This window comes from Salvelinus alpinus, chromosome 10 (assembly GCF_045679555.1).
Source record: "Salvelinus alpinus chromosome 10, SLU_Salpinus.1, whole genome shotgun sequence".
In the NCBI taxonomy this organism is placed as follows: domain Eukaryota; kingdom Metazoa; phylum Chordata; class Actinopteri; order Salmoniformes; family Salmonidae; genus Salvelinus; species Salvelinus alpinus.
This window is the reverse complement of record NC_092095.1, coordinates 72,598,299-72,620,908: the sequence shown is the minus strand read 5'-3', so window position 1 is coordinate 72,620,908 and position 22,610 is coordinate 72,598,299. Positions and strand designations below refer to the sequence as shown.

Sequence of the window (22,610 nt, the reverse complement as noted above, 5' to 3'; positions counted from 1 at the left end):
GCAATGTTTTGGTTCTCCAAGAAACCATACCTACCCTGGCTACACATGGAAATGTTATCCACAACAGGCTTAACTTTGAAGAATAGTACTAATCCCTTTGTTAAAAACACCAACTATATGGCACAAAGTACAGCAATATCTGGGTGAATCCCCTGTATTATCCAGTTTTACACCAATTTGGGACAATGACAATTTCACAGCTGGTAAAATTGATTGGTGTTAAAAGAATAGACAAGAAAGGGACTAATACAATAAGAAGGGCTCATGTCATTTGAAGAACTAAAGGGAAGATTTAACTTACCACAGCATTTTTTCAAATACTTACAAATGAGAAGCTTTTCCAGTCTAAAACAATCAGACCTTGTTATTGGAATTTTATGAATAATGACTAAATAAGGTATACATTTAATACAGAATTGTTACATTTAATGCAGAATTGTTACATTTAATGCAGAATTGTTACATTTAATGCAGAATTGTTACATTTAATGCAGAATTGTAACAAACAGAATTCTAACCAGTCTGATAAATGCATGTTTCTACACTTAAAATAGGAAGTGTTAAACAGACACATTTAGACAGACAACTTGTGACCATTGTGAAACTGATAACAGGAAGAAAGTCACCCCACCCAGGGAGGGGAAGAAACCGTTAGGCATGTAGATCAGCAGCTTTGTCATTTGTCAGAGAGGAGGAGGGACATATAAGACGTGATGACGTAATGTGTGATATATAAGCCAATGTACGTTGTAATAAGTTTAAGAGCTCTCAGAATAAACGGCACTGATTATTTTTTAAACTGGTCTCCGTCTGTTTCACTTCCCCAGAATCTTACAAACTCTGGGTGCAGACTGAGTGTTTTAATTGAATTGGTTAATGAATATATAGGAATTAAAATTCCTCCAACAGACCTACAACCTCCTTTGACCACTTTAGAAACGCTCTCTGTTAATGTGTGTTATGGGAGAGGTCACATGACATCATTATATTGGAAAATGGTAGCTACTCATGAAGACAACTCTGATAGTAAGAGACTTCAGTGGATACAAGATATGCAGGAAGATATTTCAGCAGAGGACTGGGGTATGATATGCTCTAGAGCTCAGATACTGTAGGAGTAAAATGAGACACATGGATGGCATGTGGAGGAATTGGACAGCTGAACATTGAAGTGGCAGACCACATGAAGAGAAGAGACACATAGTCTGCTGATTCCACTAAAAGCACACATACCAGACAAATAGGCGCCTAAAACAATTGGACACACTACTGCTAGAAGAGACATATAGTCTGCTGATTTCACTAAGTGCATACATACCAGAGAAATAGGCTCTTAGGGAAACTGGACACTAGACACATAGTCTGCTGATTCCACTAAGTACAGACATACCAGAGGAATATGCGCTTAGGGTAATGATAGAAGAGACACATAGTCTGCCAATTCCAATAAGGACACATACCAGAGAACATGCTGGGGCACTGAGTTAAATACAGGGTTGAGTCATAGGCCTATAGGATAGATGGACATATATTATTTTTAAGACAAGCACGGGTCTGGCCACTATTATAATTTAACTGAAAGCAGATAATGGGCGTTAGTAGGCGTGAACAAGCAGGAAGCCTGAACTAAAAAGATAATGATGGCAGGAAGAATTAGGGGAAGTATGCTTATTTGCATATGGGGTGGACCCATATGCTATTTGTGTATAAATGTTGGAGCCGGGGCTGGGAAGCGGGGTGTGTTACGCGGGACATTCCAGCTGGCTATACAATTGTATTAAAAGCATGTTTGATTTCACAAGTTCTTGTAAGAGTTATATTTGAATTGATTTTCCACGACAGAATTTGGCGAGCTTAGCCAGAAGGGACAGGGACTGAGGAATGGCGTTCAAGGCTGGAGATAGTTTCTTTGGACAATCTTGCAAACACTATGGCCACAACTATGAAAAAGGTAAGCTTGTTCTTACATAGTTGAAATGTTTGTATGGATTGCTTCAGAGATCCTGTCTCAGCGAGAGGGGCGCCATGTAAGTCTCTCTTTCAAATTTCCTAAAAAGAAACCAGTAAATACTAAAGAACTTTTGAATTCAATGAATTTGCATGTATGTGTAATTTGGGGAATTGTATTAAATATAAATGTATGCGCATGTAGTATAGAGATTGAGTGAATAGGCGCTGTGAACTTTGCTTGTGTTAGGTGTTTAGCGGAGTGGGCTTGCATGCGCTCGTTCTGATCAGACCGTTCGAATGTGTAGCTTAAATGATGCGGTTGTTTGCGCATCTGGCTGAGATGGCTGGCTATAATAAGGGACAGATAATGTAGGTAGAAAATCCTGTGATACCTCTTCAATAAAATTAGTAGAAGGAATGCTTGGACAGGTTACTTATGAATAACGGCTCTAAAAATAATAGAGAACTGCATAAATAAGTAGTTAGGAAGCCACGATACCGCTCTTTAAAAAAGGAACATTTTTAAAGAGGTCTGCTTGGGTGGGATATTCACGGCAGAATAATCTGTGGGTGGATATTTAGTAAATAAATATTTCATGGCTACCGCCCCAGAACGGGGGACTGAACGGGTGAAATATTTAGGACGCAGGAAAAACGTTTGCCCGATTGTGCGGCGTTCAACTGCAAAAGTAGCTTATACGGTTAAAACATAAATCAGTAGTTAAATAAATATGTAATTCAGTAGGTCACGCCACAATACTACTCTAAAATAGAAGAAAAGATCAGTATTGGGGGTTGAATAGGATATGAAGACAAGCTGATCCGATTAGACAGTAGTCTCGTCATATCGTAGAAATCCTATCAGTTTAGGCTTATGTTGAAGAAATGGATTACGTCAATAAAGACAGACTGTAAGTTGTTTTGAGGTAAAAACAAAGGGATTGAATGAACGAATGGAAAAATAAACGAATGTATGAAAATATTGTAAGAGAATGATTGGATCTGTGTAAAGATAGAACATTAGGAAGAAAGATAGGACAGGTTGTGTGTGTGTAGGCAGAACGTCCAGAAGAGGGAGCGCGCAGCCCTCCTGTGAATAGAGTATAGAGTTGTAGAAGGGTGCAGTTAACTGCTATTAGGCAGATGGAATGAAGTTAAGAAACATCGAAGTAAAAGAAGTGTTCCTCTAGTCCTCGCAGACGTGCGGGTGATTAGCAGAACTATTGACAATATCTAAGAACGAATAAGAAAAATAGCTCTCTGTTTTGAATATGGGTATAGCGGGTATGGGGAAAATTAGTGTAATGTGACACTAGAACTTAGTGCGGTAGCAGGAAATGCCGCTATACAAGAGTTTATATCCTTTTTTTTTTCTTTTTTTTATCCCATTTTTCTCCCCAATTTTCGTGGTATCCAATCGCTAGTAATTACTACCTTGTCTCATCGCTACAACTCCCGTACGGGCTCGGGAGAGACGAAGGTCGAAAGCCATGCGTCCTCCGAAGCACAACCCAACCAGCCGTACTGCTTCTTAACACAGCGCGCCTCCAACCCGGAAGCCAGCCGCACCAATGTGTCGGAGGAAACACCGTGTACCTGGCCCCCTTATATGGCGCGCACTGCGCCCGGCCCGCCACAGGAGTCGCTGGAGCGCGATGAGACAAGGATATCCCTACCGGCCAAACCCTCCCTACCCCGGACAACGCTATGCCAATTGTGCGTCGCCCCACGGACCTCCCGGTCGCCGCCGGCTGCGACAGAGCCTGGGCGCGAACCCAGAGACTCTGGTGGCGCAGTTAGCACTGCGATGCAGTGCCCTAGACCACTGCGCCACCCGGGAGGCCCAGAAGAGTTTATATCCTTGTCAAAATAACAAACAACTAATTGGTTTGAGGTTAGTGAGAATGGAATTTTTTACTTGGCGGTGTATAGTCTCTGAGCGAACAATGAGTGTTTCATAGAGATTACAGTTTATATGTGGTCAAGAAGAAGTATTAGATCACGTTTGACTTGACATCTAGTAGAGTACAGATGGAATTTTAATTGTTAGGAATTCTATACCGTCATTCTCTGAAAACTGTTAAGACGTTTATGGAATAAAAACTATTTGCTGATTAAAAGGTAACATTGTGAATATTAACGATATGTATACTTTATTTTCCAGGAAAAAAAAAAGGTTTAATCTTCTCTGGTCAAAATGTCATTGGAGACTGCATTACTGTGGAAAGCAGTTCTTAAAGTCAGTTGCTTTAAAAAATAAAAATATCTGGATAAGGCTAAAAAATGGAGTTCTGGATGAGTGAGTCCAGTCCCTTTGCGTTATTGGCTTATGGTTCACTAGTAAGTACACCATGTACTGGGAATGAATATGCATTAGTAGATTTATTGGAAGGGTTTTTTCCAATTCAGTTTCAAATTGGGTATGCAAAAGGATGGAAATGTTTTTGAAAAATGTATTTAAGTTGTTCCTAAAGAAAGGGGGAGTGGAAACATATTAATGGTGTCAAAATGCCCTGAATCCTAAGAATTTCCTGTGAAAGACTGATCACCTTTTACTTGAAATTGTTGGAACAGGTGGGATTTACTTATAAAATGATTAAAAGACACCAGACTCTATTCAAACGGTATAATTACTTTGAAACTCTATTATGTCCCTGGGAAAATTATGAAGAGTTGTACCCTTAAATGGAATAAGTTATTCAAATAGGTTTATTTTTATTTTTATTTTGATATAACATGGGTTCATAGGTAAAATTATCAGTTCCTTGGGGTTATGGTCTTTGGACGGCTCTGACGGCTCGGGGCAGACGGATGGCTCAGATGGCGCTGGGTAGACGGATGGCTCAGATGGCGCTGGGTAGACGGATGGCTCAGATGGCGCTGGGTAGACTGATGGCTCAGATGGCGCTTGGCAGACGGGTGGCTCAGATGGCGCTTGGCAGACGGGTGGCTCAGATGGCGCTTGGCAGACGGGCAGTTCAGGCCCCGCTGTGCAGACGGCAGACTCTGGCCGGCTGAGGCGCACTGTAGGCCTGGTGCGTGGTGCCGGAACTGGTGTTACCGGGCTGGGGACACGCACCTTCAGGCTAGTGCGGGGAGAAGGAACAGAGCATACTGGACCCTGGAGACGCACATTAGGCCTAGTGCGTGGTGCCGGAACTGGTGGTACCGGGCTGGGGACACGCATCTCAGGGCTAGTGCGGGGAGCAGCAACAGGACGCACAGGACTCTGGGGACACACAGGAGGCTTGGTGCGTGGTGTAGGCACCGGTGGCAAAGGGCTGGAGACACGCACCATAGGGCTAGTGCGTGGAGGAGGCACTGGTGGTACTGGGTCGGGGCGGGGAGGTGGCGCCGGAAATACCGGACCGTGCATGCGTACTGGCTCCCTTGAGCACTGAGCCTGCCCAACCTTACCTGGTTGTATGCTCCCCGTCACCCGACCAGTGCGGGGAGGTGGAATAACCCGCACCGGGCTATGTAGGCGAACCGGGGACACCATGCGTAAGGCTGGTGCCATGTACGCCGGCCCGAGGAGACGCACTGGTGACCAGATACGTTGGACCGGCTTCATGACATCCGGCTCAACGCTCAATCTAGCCCGGCCGATACGTGGAGCTGGAATGTACCGAACCGGGCTATGCACGGTACAGGAGACACCATGCGCACTACTGCGTAACACGGTGTCTGCCCGTACTTTCGCTCTCCACGGTAAGTACAGGGAGTAGGCGCAGGTCTCCTACCTGACTTCGCCACACTCCCTTTAAGGCCCCCCCCAAGAAATTTTTGGGTTGTACTCACGGGCTTCCAGCCTTGCTTCCGTGCTGCCTCCTCATATCGCCTCCTCTCGGCTTTAGCTGCCTCCAGCTCTTCACGAGGGAGGCGATATTCTCCCGGTTGTGCCCAAGGCCCCTTACCATCCAGTATCTCCTCCCATGTCCATGAATCCTGTGTAGGTGGATCCTGTTGCCGCTTGACACGCCGCTTGGTCGTAGATTGGTGGGGAATTCTGTCATGATCGTCAAAGGGACTGAGAGAGGACCAAGGCGCAGCGCGTGGAAAGTACATCTTCTCTTTATTAGAAGAAGGAAAAAACCGAAACAAAAACAACAAACAGACGAACGTGAAGCTAAGCAAGAACTAAGTGCATACATGCAACATAGAACATCGACATAGACAATTCCCCACAAACAGCTAAAGCCTATGGTTGCCTTAAATATGGCTCCCAATCAGAGACAACAATAACCAGCTGTCTCTAATTGAGACCCAATTCAGGCAACCATAGACTTTCCCAGATACCTACACTCAACCATAGACACAGCTAGACTTCTATACTAAACATGAACCCAACTACTCTAATAAACCCCCTAAACTTTACAACCACCCTAGACACTACAAAAAACACATACATTCCCCATGTCACACCCTGACCTAACTAAAATAATAAAGAAAACAAAGAATACTAAGGCCAGGGCGTGACATTATGTGAATATTGGCTCTAGTCAAAGCGTAATCTGCATTATCTACAACTGTGTATTATACTTTATTTATTTATATTATTGGATTTCTTTATGTTTGGTTGTTATGTTTTCATCTCTCTTTGGGTTGGGGGGGTGAAAAAGAAAATACAATTGTATTTATGTAATTGTTCTACTTGGAACTAATAAATATTTGTGTAAAAAAAAAGAATGATGAGGCCACTGTGTTCTTGGGGACCTTCAACGCTTCAAGGGGCTCCCGAGTGGCGGGAAGCACTGCATCTCATGAAAACATTTATTTTATTTTATTTATTTAATCCATTTTTAGAAATGTGGGAAAAGTCAAGGGGTCTAAATACTTTCCAAATGGGAGAGGGGATACCGCGTCAGTTGTACAACTGAATGCATTCAACTGAAATGTGTCTTCTGCATTTAACCCAACCCCTCTGAATCAGAGAGGTGCGGGGGGCTGCCATAATCAACATCCACGTCTTTGGCGCCCGGGGAACAGTGGGTGCCTTGCTCAGGGGAAAAAGACAGATTTTTACTTTGTCAGCTCAGGGATTTGATCCAGCAACCTTTCGGTTACTGGCCCAACGCTCTAACCACTAGGCTACCTGTAAGTATTCATATCAGTAGGCTGTGCAATACAAAAGGGGAATACAACTATTCTAAAAGTATGTCAAGGTTCATTTCATAGAACTTTAAAACACTGGCAGTTCGTCTACTTCACCTCTTTAGTCTCCTCTCTGATCACTCCAGATAGACCAGTGAATAAAACAAATGCTGGCAATACTGGTATCAAACCATGCAAGTCTCAGTAGCATGAAATAACATCTACCTTCTCATTGAAACAGTTCATCATGAAACAGTTCTACTGCAACTTTTCATACACAGTGGGAAGTTGGAATGAATAACACAAACTTAGGTAGATAGAACCAGCTCTTACCATGAGAAACAGAATTCCCAATCTTCTCCTCCTCTTCTTCATCTTTAATGTTGACATTCAGCTCCAGTGTTTGACTGCAGTCTTCCAGCTTCACTGATGCCATCTCTGGATCCTGCAGTGCAAACTGAGCTCCACTGTCACAATCAGGACCCAGTGACTGTAGGTTTGGACTCAATGTGGAAGGAGAGAGAGGCAGGCTGGGTTTGTCCTCACTGTTGATGTTACCGGCCTCATACCTGAGTCGGCAAGTAGAAGAGAAACGGACACAAAAGTTATTGTCTTGACAGTTCTGGCACTTACTTTACTCTCTATTAAATATATGATATTTTTTATTGTTCAATTATCTAATTCAGTGCTTGACTTTGACTGAAATAGCTGCCGATACTCATTTTGGGTGTGCTGGTACTGTTTATATTTAGGTGCAGGAGCTTCATAATACATTTGAGCTAATACTTAACCTGTAGTAGATAAATGCATAAATGACTTAAAAACCATTTAGTACAAGGTTAGTTAGTTTTATTTTCCTTAATAACCTTGTATTCACTGTATTACTTCAAAAACACAACACAGTTGTGCAACCGTAAAATGTGTAGAAGGAGAGTGACAGGCTGTCTGTCCTGTGTTGATATTACCGGCCTCAGACTTAATCCGAGTCAGCCAGTAGTAATAAAGAGAAATGGACACAAAAGTTAGTCTTGACAGTTCTGGCACTTAATTTATTATCTAAAAATATTGTTTATATTTAGCTGCAGGAGCACCACAATACTGTTGAGCTAATATTCTATAAGAGGAACATGAGCTCAAACAGTAGAAATGTGAGGTGATGGTACTCAGCTCCGGTGAGCTCCTGTCCAAGTCTAGCACTGATCTCACTTCAATAGATCTGGTAGCTAAGCATTGACAACAAAACATTTATTAATTCACATTAGACAAAGTATACACTTTCAAATCAGGCTACACAACTTAAACGCACTTAATCTATAGTAGATATCCCCTATACACATAAATGCATAAATGACTCAAAAAACATTTAGTACAAGGTTGTAGTATGTTGTAGGCAGCACTATGTACTATTTTCCTGAATAACCTTGTCTTCCCTGTATTATTCCAATCAAAAACCAATAGTATTTCCGTTCACACCATAGTAACATGTATAGATAGACAGAAACAACTGAATGTCTCTGAATATTAGTTCACATGTAGAAAACTGATAATCATTACATTTAGCTCCAAAACAGCAGTGCAACCGTAAAATGGTCTCTCTCTCTGCTGAAACCTCACTGCCTGCACTGATGTGCTTTAATGCAGACCGAGGGGGAACAGCCATTTTACCACCTCGTGAATCTTACACAAAACCAAAAACGACACGTAAAACGAACCCAGAAATCTAAAATAAATTGATCCTTTATGAAATTACCTTGAAAAAATGATATAACGTTACATCCACTCAGAGACTAACTTTAACCCAAAGTCTCTATGTGACTTGTAAACAAGAAATCACGTTCACTCACGCTGTTTTGACACCAAAATAGCACATAAATCCTTCACCAAACGTGATAATACCTTGACGTATTTGTTACCTAGCATGTTATGACATGTTCTTCTGTTGGTGTTTCAATTACTGGAGAGTGAGACCAAATCATGGACACTGGACAGAGTGGATTTCAGTTGTAGCAAAATGGCAGGTTTATTAAGTCAACGATATTTTGTCCTGCAGTTTAGCGTGCACGGACCTAGTCATATGGCTCAGTATCGAGTCAGCTGAAAAAGGCTAGCCTAAACAGAGATTACAGCAGATTTTATACATGGAACAATGTAGGTAGATTCTCTTCGTGTTGGTCTTCTGACTGGTCCTGAAGAGTTGGAGGCGGGTCTGCTCTGGCCATAGCAGGAGCCCCATTGGTGCACAGCAGAGTCCTCTGCTCTTGGCACCCGACCAGTAGAGAGGGGAGTGAGGTGTGTGTGTTCATGCGATGATGAAATGTTTGTGTGTCAAGGAGTCTTAGCAATGGGGTGTGTTGTGCAAGCTTTAATCCTATGGTCACAAGCAGGCTCTAAATCAGTCTAGGCCACCTAAATGATATTTAATATATGTGCTTGATTTATGAGCTATGTATATGAATATATGTATATATGACAAATCCCCCTCTTCACGTCTATTAGACGTGAAAAATAAAAGCAACCAAACAATTTGGTAGAAACCAAATTTTTGAGTCCCCCTCTTCACGTCTTTTAAGACGTGAAAACCATAGCAGAGACAAAAATAAGGATATAACGAAAACAAGAAGCCCCCTCAAGTATGCAGCGAAGCGAGGTAAATGAGCAAGGACAAAAAGGAGACCACTCCAAGAACTACACCTGGAGTGGCCAAGAGGAGAAGTCAGGAGGGAGGGGTTCCTGAAAAGGTGCAAAGGCCTCATTAGGGTCCTCAACCTCCAAAAGCGGGTACATATGGGCCTGGTCCTTGGGCATAGGGGTAATGGCAGTGGTAATCACTCTAGTGGCTAATGTGCGAGCGCAAGGAATACAGCAACAACCGCACAGGGTTAGGATAGCCACAAAAACAGCAAGGGACACTAGGACAGAGGAGATCAGGGTCTTATATTTACCAAACGCATCCATCCAGGAGTCCCACATAGAGGTGTCAACCCCGGAGTGGTGCTTCATCTTCCCATTAAGTATACTAAGACCCTCTAGGGCAACAGTAAGACTACCATCAGTTGCTGTGTTATTGGGAATGAAAGTACAACATTGCTCCCCAAACATGGCACAGACCACCCTCCCCCGTTCAGCCAATAACATATCTACCGCGATTCTATTTTGAAATGTCATCAGGGATGTAGCTGCCAACTGGCCGTGGACCGCCTCGAAGCCTTGTTAACCAAAATCACACATTAGTAACCAAAAAACGAGAAAATGTTAAACCCTCAGGTCCATCCCTCTATACAACCTGTACCAGGTGGGCTCGTCGCCACCCGGGAACTTCAAACCTTCACAACAGGGAGGACAAACATCACTTTTTATTCATTCGACAACATCAACTACAGCAAACCAAGGGTCCTCCTCTGTCAGGCCCACTCTCCTGCGAAAGCTTGATTTCGTATCAGCCTCTCCAACTGGAGCATCAAGCTACGGCATCATACCAGAGGCCTTTGCCACATCTGTAACAGACTTCTTCAAACAAGGTATGATACAGGCAGCACAGCACATGAGTATAAGAAAAACAACAACTAGGGTCAGAAATCCAGTAATCATCATTGCAGTGTACTTACCAAACCAACCACCCAGCCAGGGGAACAGTCCACTCTCCTCCACACCTGCAAGACCCTTCATCTCCACCGATAACCTTGCCAACCCACTCAGAGCTTTTGAAATGCTCCCATCCGGACTAGTATTGTTAGGGACAAACGTCCAACACTGTTCTCCAAACATTTTACATACACCTCCCTGGTTGGCCAGAATCATGTCTAGTGCTAGTCTATTTTGTCTACTGGTTCGAGAGGTGGCATCCAATTGTTCAGCCATCTCCTTAAGTGCAGTGTGGGTGTAGTGAATCATTGTTGATTATAGTAGATATAATTGATCCAGGCATTCTGCTTAGCATCAACAATAGCTGGGCCAATAATGGGCAATAAATGCCACAGGCCATCATTCCTGTTTAATGTCTGGAATTCGTGGGGGACCCCTATTGGGACCCCAACAGGTTGGTGTGGATGTTATCTGTACCCTCGGACCAAGGAGCGTCACGTTTCTGCCGTCTCCTGGGTTGGTCCCGAGCCTCTGTGTCATGTGCAGCTCCCAGAAGTTGGTTAGCTGTAACCTCAATAATAGGCAATGGTGTTTATCAGACTGGCCAAAGCACATGTGCCCTGACAATCTCCTTTCAAAATGGGGTCAACCGCCTGGCAGGTCCACACATCCACCATACATCAGCAACACCTCTAGTTAATAGTGACATTAGTGATGCAGGCAGTAGTAGGGAGCCTCCCATAGTCTATACCTCTACCTGTACCAGTGATACAGCTGTAATATCCCCAATATGCCTTAACTCCCCACGGTGCCTTCTGGGGAGGGACTTCTGGGAACACAAGACTCAGAGTTTTACACAGGGTTGAATTTGGCTTAAACTTTCCAATATGCACATCCAACCTTCCCCATTACTTAGGGCAAATGGGTGAGCAGCCAGAATAGGTCTGGCATGTCCACATACGACACAGTCCTTTCTATTAAGTGTTTTGTAGGCCAACCACATATTCTCCCTACCCGCTTAACCAGTTTCAGTTCCCAATTTGTCACTATCTGAGATGTCTTTTACATTTATTACCTGTACCAGATTGGAGAGCTTAGGTGATGGCGTGGGACTTGGTCTTGAAGTGGTGGAGGAGGACGGCTGAACCCTGGTCCGTTGGAACTGGTGGTGGTTCTGGCAGTACTGTGATGGTAACATCCCCATCGTATCCTAATCAGACAGCTCAGGACTACAAGCAGTCCTGTAAAGCCCCACCCTCTCCCAGAGAACACATCATCAGCCAGAGATCAAGCAACACTTTCACTTCTATGAACGTACACAGTGATGAAAGGGCGGGGTCAGGGATTCTTCATTAACCTGTTTGGGCTGCAAGCCCGACACCGGTACACTTATGACAACATCCAGCTCAAGTACAGGGCGCGAAATTCAAAAGCAATTTTTTAAAAATATTTAACTTTCACACATTAACAAGTCCAAGACACCAGATGAAAGATACACTTCTTGTGAATCAAACCAACATGTCCGATTTTTAAAATGTTTTACAGGGAAGACAAAATATGTAAATCTATTAGCTAACCACGTTAGCAAATGACAGCACTTTTCTAACTCCATCAGTTTCTTACTCCATCAGGTGCTATCACAAATTCGACCAAATAAAGCTATAAATAGCCACTAACCAAGAAACAAATTCATCAGATGACAGTCTGATAACATATTTATTGTATAGCATATTGTTTTTCGAAAAATGTGCATATTTCAGGTATAAATCATATTATACATTTCAGCTACAAATCAGAAAGTGCACCGAAAGCAGCCATAATATTTACAGACACCAACAGACACCAACGTCAAATAGCTAATTACTCATTATAAAACATTTCCGAAAAATATATAGTTTGCAGCAATTGAAAGATAGGCAACTTGTGATTCCAAACAATATTTCCGATTTATGAAATGTTTTACAGCGAAAACAAAATGTATCGCTATATTAGCGTAGCCACAATAGAGAGACACATTTGGGCGCCCACGACCCGTTCACATGCACGACAGATATATGAAATAACATCATAAAATGAGTCTTACTTTGGCTGATCTTTCATCAGAATGTTGAAACAGGCGTCCTCTGTCCAGATGAGTCGTTGTTTCGTTTCAGAATGAGAAATATCCCTGTTCATTTAGCATTTCCAGTAGCCGTGGAACAACGTAAACACAGTCATACGACGGAACACGGCAAAACTCCCGAATAAAGTTTCAATAATCTGATTAAACTATATTGAAAAAACATACATTACGATGATATGGTCACATATATCCAAAAAAATTCGAGCCAGAGCTGTTAGCCGTTCGTTAGGAACGCAAAACAAAAGTCCATCCGACTTCCTTCAGAATACCGGAAGTGGGTGCTCAGGTCAAAGAAATAGGTTTTTTTCCACCATAGACCAAGAGGAGCAAAAAAAATTGTTCTCTGACATCCTCTTTACACCAATAGGAAGGCGTATAGACTGTCAGCAGACTCCTAGATGATACGACCATGTATAGGCATCAGATTGAAAAGAGCAAAGATTTCTGACATTTCACTTCCTGGTCAGGAAAAGTGCTGCAGAAGGTCTTCTGTTTCACTCAGAGAAATAATTCCAACTCTTTTAGAAACTAAAAAGTGTTTTCTATCCAAAAATAATAATAATATTCATATTGTACGAGCAAGATTTGAGTAGGAGGCCGTTTGAAATGGCCACCTCTTCCAGGTTACTCAGTGCTGCCAGTTGCAGCCATAAGAAGTTAAGGAGTTGATCCCCGAACTCTATTAGTAACGGTTCTTCTCCTTAACTCTGTGATCATTCGGCAGTGTCAGTGTGTCTCACCCTCCAAGTGCGATATGCCCCCAGGTCGAGTGAATCACCTTCTCCTTTAATTCACCTGTAATGCATAAAATCTTGGACATACAGGTTTGGTTAACAAACAGTTTCTCATTTGTTCTATCTGATTATATATTTAACTTCTATGCCTATTTGTTAGCTAGATTTTTTAATTTTTTTAATTAGTTTATTATCCAATAGGCCCCATCCTATCCTAGACCACAATGTACCCCTCCCCCGTTTGATACCTGGCTCTGGCCAGGTAACAACCTTACCTACTCTAAATAATGACTTAGGTAAGATTAGTAAAATATTCTTATGTTCTACATTATTGAACTGTCAAGTGACCTATCTACTTTAAAATGTATCTGTGCTGTTTATATATGTTAAACCCTTTCTATCCTATCTTATTTCACAGCCTACCTTGCTCATTTCCTGGTCCCCCCTCCCCACTCTGCTCTCAAACCTTCAAGGTCTCAACAGTGCGGGGTAGACCCATCTGTCTGCCTTTTTCTAATAATAGTTCCTTTAGCAATATTAACTAAGTGTCTCACTGTTTTGACTTTATCATGGATTTAAAAATAACAACAACATGTCTTATAGTGTCAATCTCTAAAGTCCTTACATAACCTTAATAAACCTATCTCTATCCTATCAATAATTTTAATACTATTTAAATAAAAATCCTCTAATGGCCAAAACAAATGCTAACCATATAAAATCCTTTCTTTACTAATAAGCTCTCTCCCCCCAGGATCACTCCTCTAAGAACTGAAACCTATTTCTTTACATTAAGAATTTAAATGCTTATGTATTTTCCTTCCCTATAGGCTTAAAATATCTCCTGTTCAAACCTCAATGTATCATATCTTCCCCCATTTATTATCGATGACAAATGGGATTTGTTCTGTTGTAATACCAAATCAATAACAGCCCATTCAAAACCGTCATAGCCAATGTTTAAAAACAGAATCCTGACTCCTCTGTGGTTAAAACTACAATTATGGTCAAGAGTTATAAACTCTATTATAATCAATTTACCTCAAAACTAGTATCCCAAATGACCACAAATTCATTATTCTCACTACATCCCCCCGTGGGTGATCAAATCACAGGAAAATGCAATGAAAACAGGTCAAAAGGTTACACCTCCCCCTTACATTCGTGTTCCACCCCATGTCTAGACATACCAAAAGAACCCTTTATCTTAAAAAAGTCCCTTGTCTAAATAAAACTCAGAAAGTAAAACTCCTAATATTATCTTATCACGGAAACCCCTTAACCCAAACGTTTACCACAAAAACAAAACCTAATAATTATGATAATACCCTCAAATCATTCGTTTTAAATTTCCCCGATGTTTCATGTAACTCATTCACACAACTGTGATAAACGTGTACTGTCCCTTTAAAAACTCCCAGCCAGCCATACCAGTTTGCGGGCCGTTCATTGTTCACCATAATGAAAACAGATCACGTTTAGAATACGTTTACTTATTGTTCGAAATCCCTGGTGTTACCTAAACAAAAACCAATAACTTTTAGCAACTTTTGAAAAGTAACTCAAAGCTATAATGCACACATTTTCCCTCTAAATGACACAACCAATTTTCTCTAGCATACTTTAATACGGCCACACCTGGTGGGGAAAGTACAAATTGTATCCCGTTCCTCCTATAATACCCAATGCTAAATTCAAAGTTGTGGTTAAATATATGGATTTGCCAATCATTATCAAATGTTAAATATACAGGTTTAGTAATTTTATCAAATTGATTAGTATAGTTCAAATAAAGATATGCGTTTATTAGCGCTCAACCTGTGTTCAGAACACAGCAACTTTCAACGAACTCTAAATCATTGTTGACTAACTGCAACAGGCAATAGTACGGGTTCGATAAACCAAACACAAATTATCACAAAGGTTGGATCTTGGATAGAATTTACAACGGCAATCAACATCTCTTAATCAAAACCATACTGCCAGAAGTATAGAAAATAATTTACCTGAACAATGGCCGAATCCATTCGAGTAACGTAATCGTGTATTCCACCTAATGACGTTGTTTTACGTCGTTACAAAACAAATCATCCTGTGTCTAGCAACGTACTCAGAAAATTAGTAGCCAAATACAATACCAAAAATAACTGTCTTATTCATGCCTCTAGGCAAAACATCTAGTTACTCCAATTGAGTTGTGCATCAAAACTATCGTATAAGTAAAATCAACTTCTCAACTTTCTCCACTCCAAAGTGTAAACTTACCATATACTTCGCTAAATTTATATCGCATGTCAGCCAATCCATAACAATAATAACATTAGTCTGTAAATGTAACCTAAATAAGTTATTAAATGTATTCTCTCTACTCCGAATTGGTTTTAAGTTTTTCTCTATGTCACCAGCATTCAAACAGGCTCCCCGTCGGCTGGGAGACCGTTGAGTGCTGCAATACTGCCATCTTCTGTCCATTCTCTGCAAAGCTCTCCACCCAGTCTATTCAACCTTCTCAATTTGAGCCATATTAGTTTCTTATTATAACTTTTGTTTTATAATTTTTGTTTTTATCTGTTATTACCTAGTTAGACTAGAGTGTCCGTGACAAATAATGTGAGATTTATAGTATGTGGATAATATGTAACTTAAGTATATATGGTTATGTAATTTATATGCATGTCCTTACTTTTTCTTGCATAAAAGCCTGATACAATACATACATAGGGATACAATCATAAAGCGCCATGGGGATCCGGTTATAGTTGTTCTATTAACCATGTGAAAGTGCCCAGGGACACCCCAAATATCAGTAGGAATATCACAAATAAGGGGCCAGATATCCCTAGTCTTGCCCAGGGAGGGAGAAATGTCCCTCTAACTGGGCGAGGTTCCTTTTTCAGGGGAGGCGGAGTTTAATGCCGCATCACCTGAGTCAGGAGTGTTTTCATTTAAAATCGAATTTAGGCCGCTCAAATCAGCTCTGACTTCTGTCAGTGTTCTGGAAGGAATTGGAGCTGGAGTGCAATGTGTGAGGTGGTGCCAAGGTGCGCCTGATTTACCTTTGACCTGAACTGAGTGTGAAGTAACCTCCTTCACTTCGTACGGTCCAGTCCACCTGGGTTCCAGCCACTTTCTCTTGTGGACTTTAACCCTCACCCAGTCACCAACTTTTACCTTCAGTGGTGGCGTGTCTCCCGGCAGCTCCCCCTCTTGGACCTTGCGAACCTGGGTAGAGAGTGCTGCAGAGAGTTCCATCAGTAGTTTCACATAATCAGACATCAAGAGCGGGCATATGACCTCCCTCTCTTGGTGGACCAGGCATGACTCTTCCAGTCATTATCTCATGAGGAGAGAGATGGGTGCCTGCCCCTGGAGAGGCTCTCATGGCCATCAACGCCAGAGGCAGGGCTTCAACCCATGTCAACTTCGAACCTGCACATACTTTTGCCTTCTTAGCACACAAATGACAGTTATACTAATCCTACCTGACTTCACTTCATACACAACCTATTTAAAAATAGGACGGTTTTCTATGCAGATTTCAGTTCATTTAATTCATGTGGTTAATAAATGCTTAGGTACCCACATATAACTTTAAAGATCCACATAGGATTGGTCAGATGTTCACACAGAACATAATCAAAAGGTTACTCACACAGAGTCAACCTAACCCGCTCACACAGAACTGGTCCAATGTTCACACAGAACATAATCAAAAGGTTACTCACACAGAGTCAACGTAACCCGCTCACACAGAACGGTATACAAATAAACAAAATACTCACACAGAGTAACCCTAACCCGCTCACACAGAACGGTATACAAATAAACAAAATACTCACACAGAGTAACCCTAACCCGCTCACACAGAACGGTATACAAATATTACCTAGTGATATAAAAATGTTCACACAGAACACACAGTCACCCTGGCCCCTCACCCCCACAGACCGCACCAATCCCCACTGTGATCAATTCAGTGTCAGGACGGTCTATCTATTCAGCGCAAGATATCTTTTGAACTATGCCTACAACAGTTTAGTAACAATTTAGCAACGATTCATACTCACACTCAGTACTACTGATCAAAATTTGGTCGTACTAAAATATAATATGCAGATTTTGATTTAACAGGCTCTGCTTACCTTTTAGTTGAGCGCTCTGATCAGTTTCCTGAGGCAAGTCGAATGGTTGAAGATCTCCTGGACTGCAGGTCACTCTTCCGTCTGATTTGGACCGTGTGACTGGTCTCGCCTCTCACACCGACCTATCGTGGATCTAATTCAGGAAGTCAACCATCCTCTGCTACCATTTTGTTGGTGTTTCAATTACTGGAGAGTGAGACCAAATCATGGACACTGGACAGAGTGGATTTCAGTTGTAGCAAAATGGCAGGTTTATTAAGTCAAAGATATTTTGTCCTGCAGTTTAGCGTGCACGGACCTAGTCATATGGCTCAGTATCGAGTCAGCTGAAAAAGGCTAGCCTAAACAGAGATTACAGCAGATTTTATACATGGAACAATGTAGGTAGATTCTCTTCGTGTTGGTCTTCTGACTGGTCCTGAAGAGTTGGAGGCGGGTCTGCTCTGGCCATAGCAGGAGCCCCATTGGTGCACAGCAGAGTCCTCTGCTCTTGGCACCCGACCAGTAGAGAGGGGAGTGAGGTGTGTGTGTTCATGCGATGATGAAATGTTTGTGTGTCAAGGAGTCTTAGCAATGGGGTGTGTTGTGCAAGCTTTAATCCTATGGTCACAAGCAGGCTCTAAATCAGTCTAGGCCACCTAAATGATATTTAATATATGTGCTTGATTTATGAGCTATGTATATGAATATATGTATATATGACACTTCCGATATTAGAACGTGCTATTACATACCAGTAGTAATACATTTGAAACGGACACAGAAGTTGTCATCTCGGCTGCACAATTCTGGCGTATCCTTTATTCTGAAGAATGATGCGCACCTGCGCGGAACTTCCTGTTCCCCCACTACCAGTTTCTAAACCCAGAGAAGCAACAACGCGAGACTTCAGAGAAGGCCTGCGAAGCGGACCAAGCCGGGGTTTGAGAAGTCAATGAGAGAAGTGAACAATTCTGATACTTTTGCAGCAGCTAATGGGGATCCTAATAAATACCCAAAATATTCTGTCGTCACACACTTGAAACATGGCCATTCTTATATCAATTTCATAACTGCAGTGGCTTATTCACAATAGCTCTCACTGCGTATCATACATATCCTAGCATCACAGTTAGCCTAGTGGTTAGAGCGTTGGGCAAGTAGCTGAAAAGATGCTGGGTCGAATCCCCGAGCTGACAAGGCAAAAATCTGTTCGTCTGCCCCTGAACAATGCAGTTAACCCACTGTTCCTTAGTAGGCCGTAATTGAGATAAAGGTAACGTCACTGAGGTACTTTAAAAAAAATCTCATGAGTAGCCAGACCGATTCATTCACCAAAAGCCATTTAAATGCAAAAAATCTATAATTAATTGATTGTCACAGAAACAAAAATAGATATGGTTTATTCTATAAAAGTCTAGCATAAAATCTATCTAATATCATTTAAAACTGTATAAGTCAATAACTAATTCACTGTTTGTCACAGAAACATCAAACTATGTTTGATTCATTCTATAAATGTCTAGTATACTTTTACAACCTTTGCTTTGAGTAGAAATTCCCGTTTTGATTTCCGTTTTGATTTGATAGAAATACATAAAATCTCAAATATTGCATTTAAAGATGAAGAAATCATTAACTAATTCAGTGATTGTTTCTTGAAAAAAGTGAGAATATGCATTTATTTAAATTACCTTAAAATAAATGTTCATTTCAAGTGCAATTTGTTCTATATGAAGCTAGACAATGTTTACATAAAGTTGTACAATGTTTACAATCTTAAATTGTATGTCAAATCAATGTTTGCATTTTTAGGGAACAGTTCCACATGTTAAAGTAGTTACAAAGCACAACAGTCATTCTTTCATACGTCTCTAATTTAACAGCAAAAAGGCCCCTTCCAATCAGTTTCTGTTTTGGCTTTGTTGAAGTCCTTCATTGTCATCCCCAGACAAGCTAAATGGAACCATCTCTGGCACACAAAGCATTCTATCTGCAGTATTAAAGTCATAAAACAGGGTTATGTTGATTTACATGTAAATAACAGTTCTGGAATACCTAAATTTTGTTACATGTTTTTGCAATTAGGAACAATTTCAAATTGAAATGGATTTTTGTTCAATTGCTAAATTGACTTTAAAGGACATTTGACCACAACCCTGACAGAAGCACCACATAACTGAGGTGCTAATCATCGTTGAGTATTCAGGCAATATAAATCAGATAGAATAAAGACATACATTTGCAAAAAAACGTATTTATTGATAAAAAAGGTATCACATATCATTGTTGTAATATCAAACATTACTAGAATGGCATCTAATAGATTTGATATATTTCTATCAATCAAAACTGGAATTTGTATTCAAAACAAAGGTTGTAAAAATATGCTAGACATTTATAGAATAAATCATATCTAGTTTGATGATTCTGTGACAAAGGGTGAATTAATTATTGATTTAAACAGCTTTACATTGCATTGAAGATTTTATATATTTCCATCAAATCAAAACTGGATTTTTTTATTCAAAACGAAGGTTGTAAAAGTATGCTAGACATTTAAAGAATAAACCATATCTATTTTTATATTTCTGTGACAATCAATGAATTAGTTACAGATTTTTACAATTATTAATGGCTTTTTGCAAATGTCTGCTGAATGTCTGCTGAATGTCTGTTGAATGTCCGAATGTGTGAATAGAAAAGCAACTTTACCTCGGTAGTAGGCAGATTATCTTCTTCAAACAACGGTACAACTGATTGACTTTCTTCCTTCTTTCCATCTACTGCACGGTTTAGTGCTCCAACCACTCCTCGAATCTTCTGCTCAAGACGATGAACCTCAATATATAACAAAACCCCAGATATAACACCCTTTTATTGCTGCCCTGCTCCGAAAAACACAATGCTTTCTCCTTCTGCTCTTCTGAGACGCATGAAATCAATACAAAACCACTACTGGTCACCCTGACTGATGTAAAGGATGGTTTTGTTCTCTTTTAACATAAATATATGCCTTATAGAAAAAGGACATGTTAATCACAAAACATAGCGTGACTGCAGAAAAGCTGTTGTTAATCTAGGGTGTCGACTGTGCAAACCACAAGGTTGAGACAAGATGGAAAAATGCTGAATAACAAGAAGACAGGAACTGAGGAATGTGTAGGAAAAATGCTGAATAACAAGAAAACAGGAACTGAGGAATGTGTAGAAACCAATAAATCAGCTCAATCTTCACAAACACCATTCCGGACATTTGAATCCTGAGTGCTGTGTCTGGGCACCACCGATAGGCTAGCAAGTTTAAATCACGCTAAGCCTCTACTGTGACAGGCCAACTCTAAAGTTGGATCTACCTCTGTCACAGTATAAAAGAAGATGTCTGTACTATTTCAGTCAGTTCCCTGCTTTACCCTGCGTGGTGATACAGTGAACCCGTATATACGAAAATTGCATTTACCATTCTGAGCTTATGTTAAATAAAAATACTTAAAGTATATTCGGTGACTTTGAATCACATTTTATCCTGATACCAGATTTGATTGACGCAACCTTCCACACTGACTACCTTTCCTAATGCCTCCTTTATCATATTCCTGGCCTCAAATGATCTCCCAAAAATACATATTTGTTGATGAATCGCGCTCCAAAAGAAATCGATGTTCGTTTACAATATCACAACGGAATGCATTACAATGTATAACCGTCATGCTTCAAAACTGGGAGAAAGAAGCAAGTCATTCACCCGCCATTTGTTCCTCAAGACGTAACACAACGACACGCGGATAATTGTAAGCGTCAACATTTTTGAAAACATTTGTAATTTGATAAGGTTGCTATATTAATGATCAGTTTCCGTTAATGTCGCAAACTATTATTTCTAGGCTAACATAAGAAACTCTGCCTGTATACTTGCATGCTAGCTAACATTAACACTAACTTAGTTGCTCTAGCCTACTATGGTCATGTCCCTCTGGCCAGTATTGTATATTTTCGTAGCTGAATCAGAATTAGTTAGGTAACATAGAGGAATAAGATGTTTTATTTACTTTATACTTGTCATTAGAATGTCTTCTTTTGGACTATACTGTTGGCAGTTGCATTTTCCTATCTCCTCTAGGGAAAAGTCACTTGGGGCCCAGAGAGGGGAGAGGTCAGGCTTGTCTTTTACATGTCTGGTAATAGGCAGAATATCAGAAAGGGAGAATTCAAGTTTGAACATTGTCTTCATTATGAATATATCTGTGAAACCATGTGAAGGGCTCCACAATGTCTGTACTCCAGTCACTCCCTCCTTTTCCCATTGGGGGGGGGGGGGGGGGGGGGGGAGTATGGCAGTGTCTGGAAGCATTGTATTACCCCTCTGATGTTGCATGAATCTTGAGATAGTATATTACCTAGAGGCTCACTCCCCCCAGGGAGCTTGTCCAGGGGTGGGGTGTATTTGAGATGGGAGTAGCTAAAGTAGACAATTGATATATGCCATTGGATGAGGTAATATTTTGGTAATATGAAGTACCAAGAACGAGAAGTAGAACCTCGTCTAAGAGACCAAACTGAACGATAATTTATAGCTAATGCTATCTGGCTATGGGATAATCCTCTTTCAAGTAAAAGACCCTTTGTGAAGTTCCTGAGATCTGTGGTTCGTCATGTGAGTTGAGAGGGGTGTATCTTGGCTATAAAAGATACTAAATATTCTTTTGTAAGCACTCTCAGAGAATTCATTTATAGACACTGAATTGATCTGAGAGTCAAAGGGCTATGGTGAAACTCATATAATTAAAGATGGAGTTTAAAATATAACTGACTTGTGTGTGGTTTGTAAACTCATCATTTAGTAATACAGGAAATTACCACGACAACATACAGTATTTAACAAAAAAACAGTTTATTTCATTTAATTATACACATGAGAAAAAAGTGGCTGCCCAGCATGAATTTATGTACAAACATTATTTTTCATTACATTCTTGTCATTTAGCAGATGTTTTTATCTAGAGAGAC

General features: G+C 40.8%; 1 protein-coding gene and 1 long non-coding RNA gene across 2 annotated transcripts in view; one reads left to right on the top strand and one right to left on the bottom strand.

Annotated features, from left to right (window-relative positions):
- LOC139533032 (zinc finger protein 271-like) overlaps window positions 1-8,980 on the bottom strand; it is a 279,603-nt gene extending 270,623 nt beyond the window's left edge. The window contains exons 1-2 of the mRNA XM_071331205.1: window positions 8,889-8,980; window positions 7,378-7,613 (exon numbers count right to left, since the gene is read on the bottom strand). Coding sequence (XP_071187306.1) covers window positions 7,378-7,613; window positions 8,889-8,914 — 262 coding nt within the window. The 5' untranslated portion in view covers window positions 8,915-8,980. The remainder of the gene's footprint in view (window positions 1-7,377; window positions 7,614-8,888) is intronic.
- Window positions 1-22,610, top strand: part of LOC139533097 (uncharacterized) — a 48,279-nt gene that overhangs the window by 11,892 nt on the left and 13,777 nt on the right. The window lies entirely within an intron of this gene.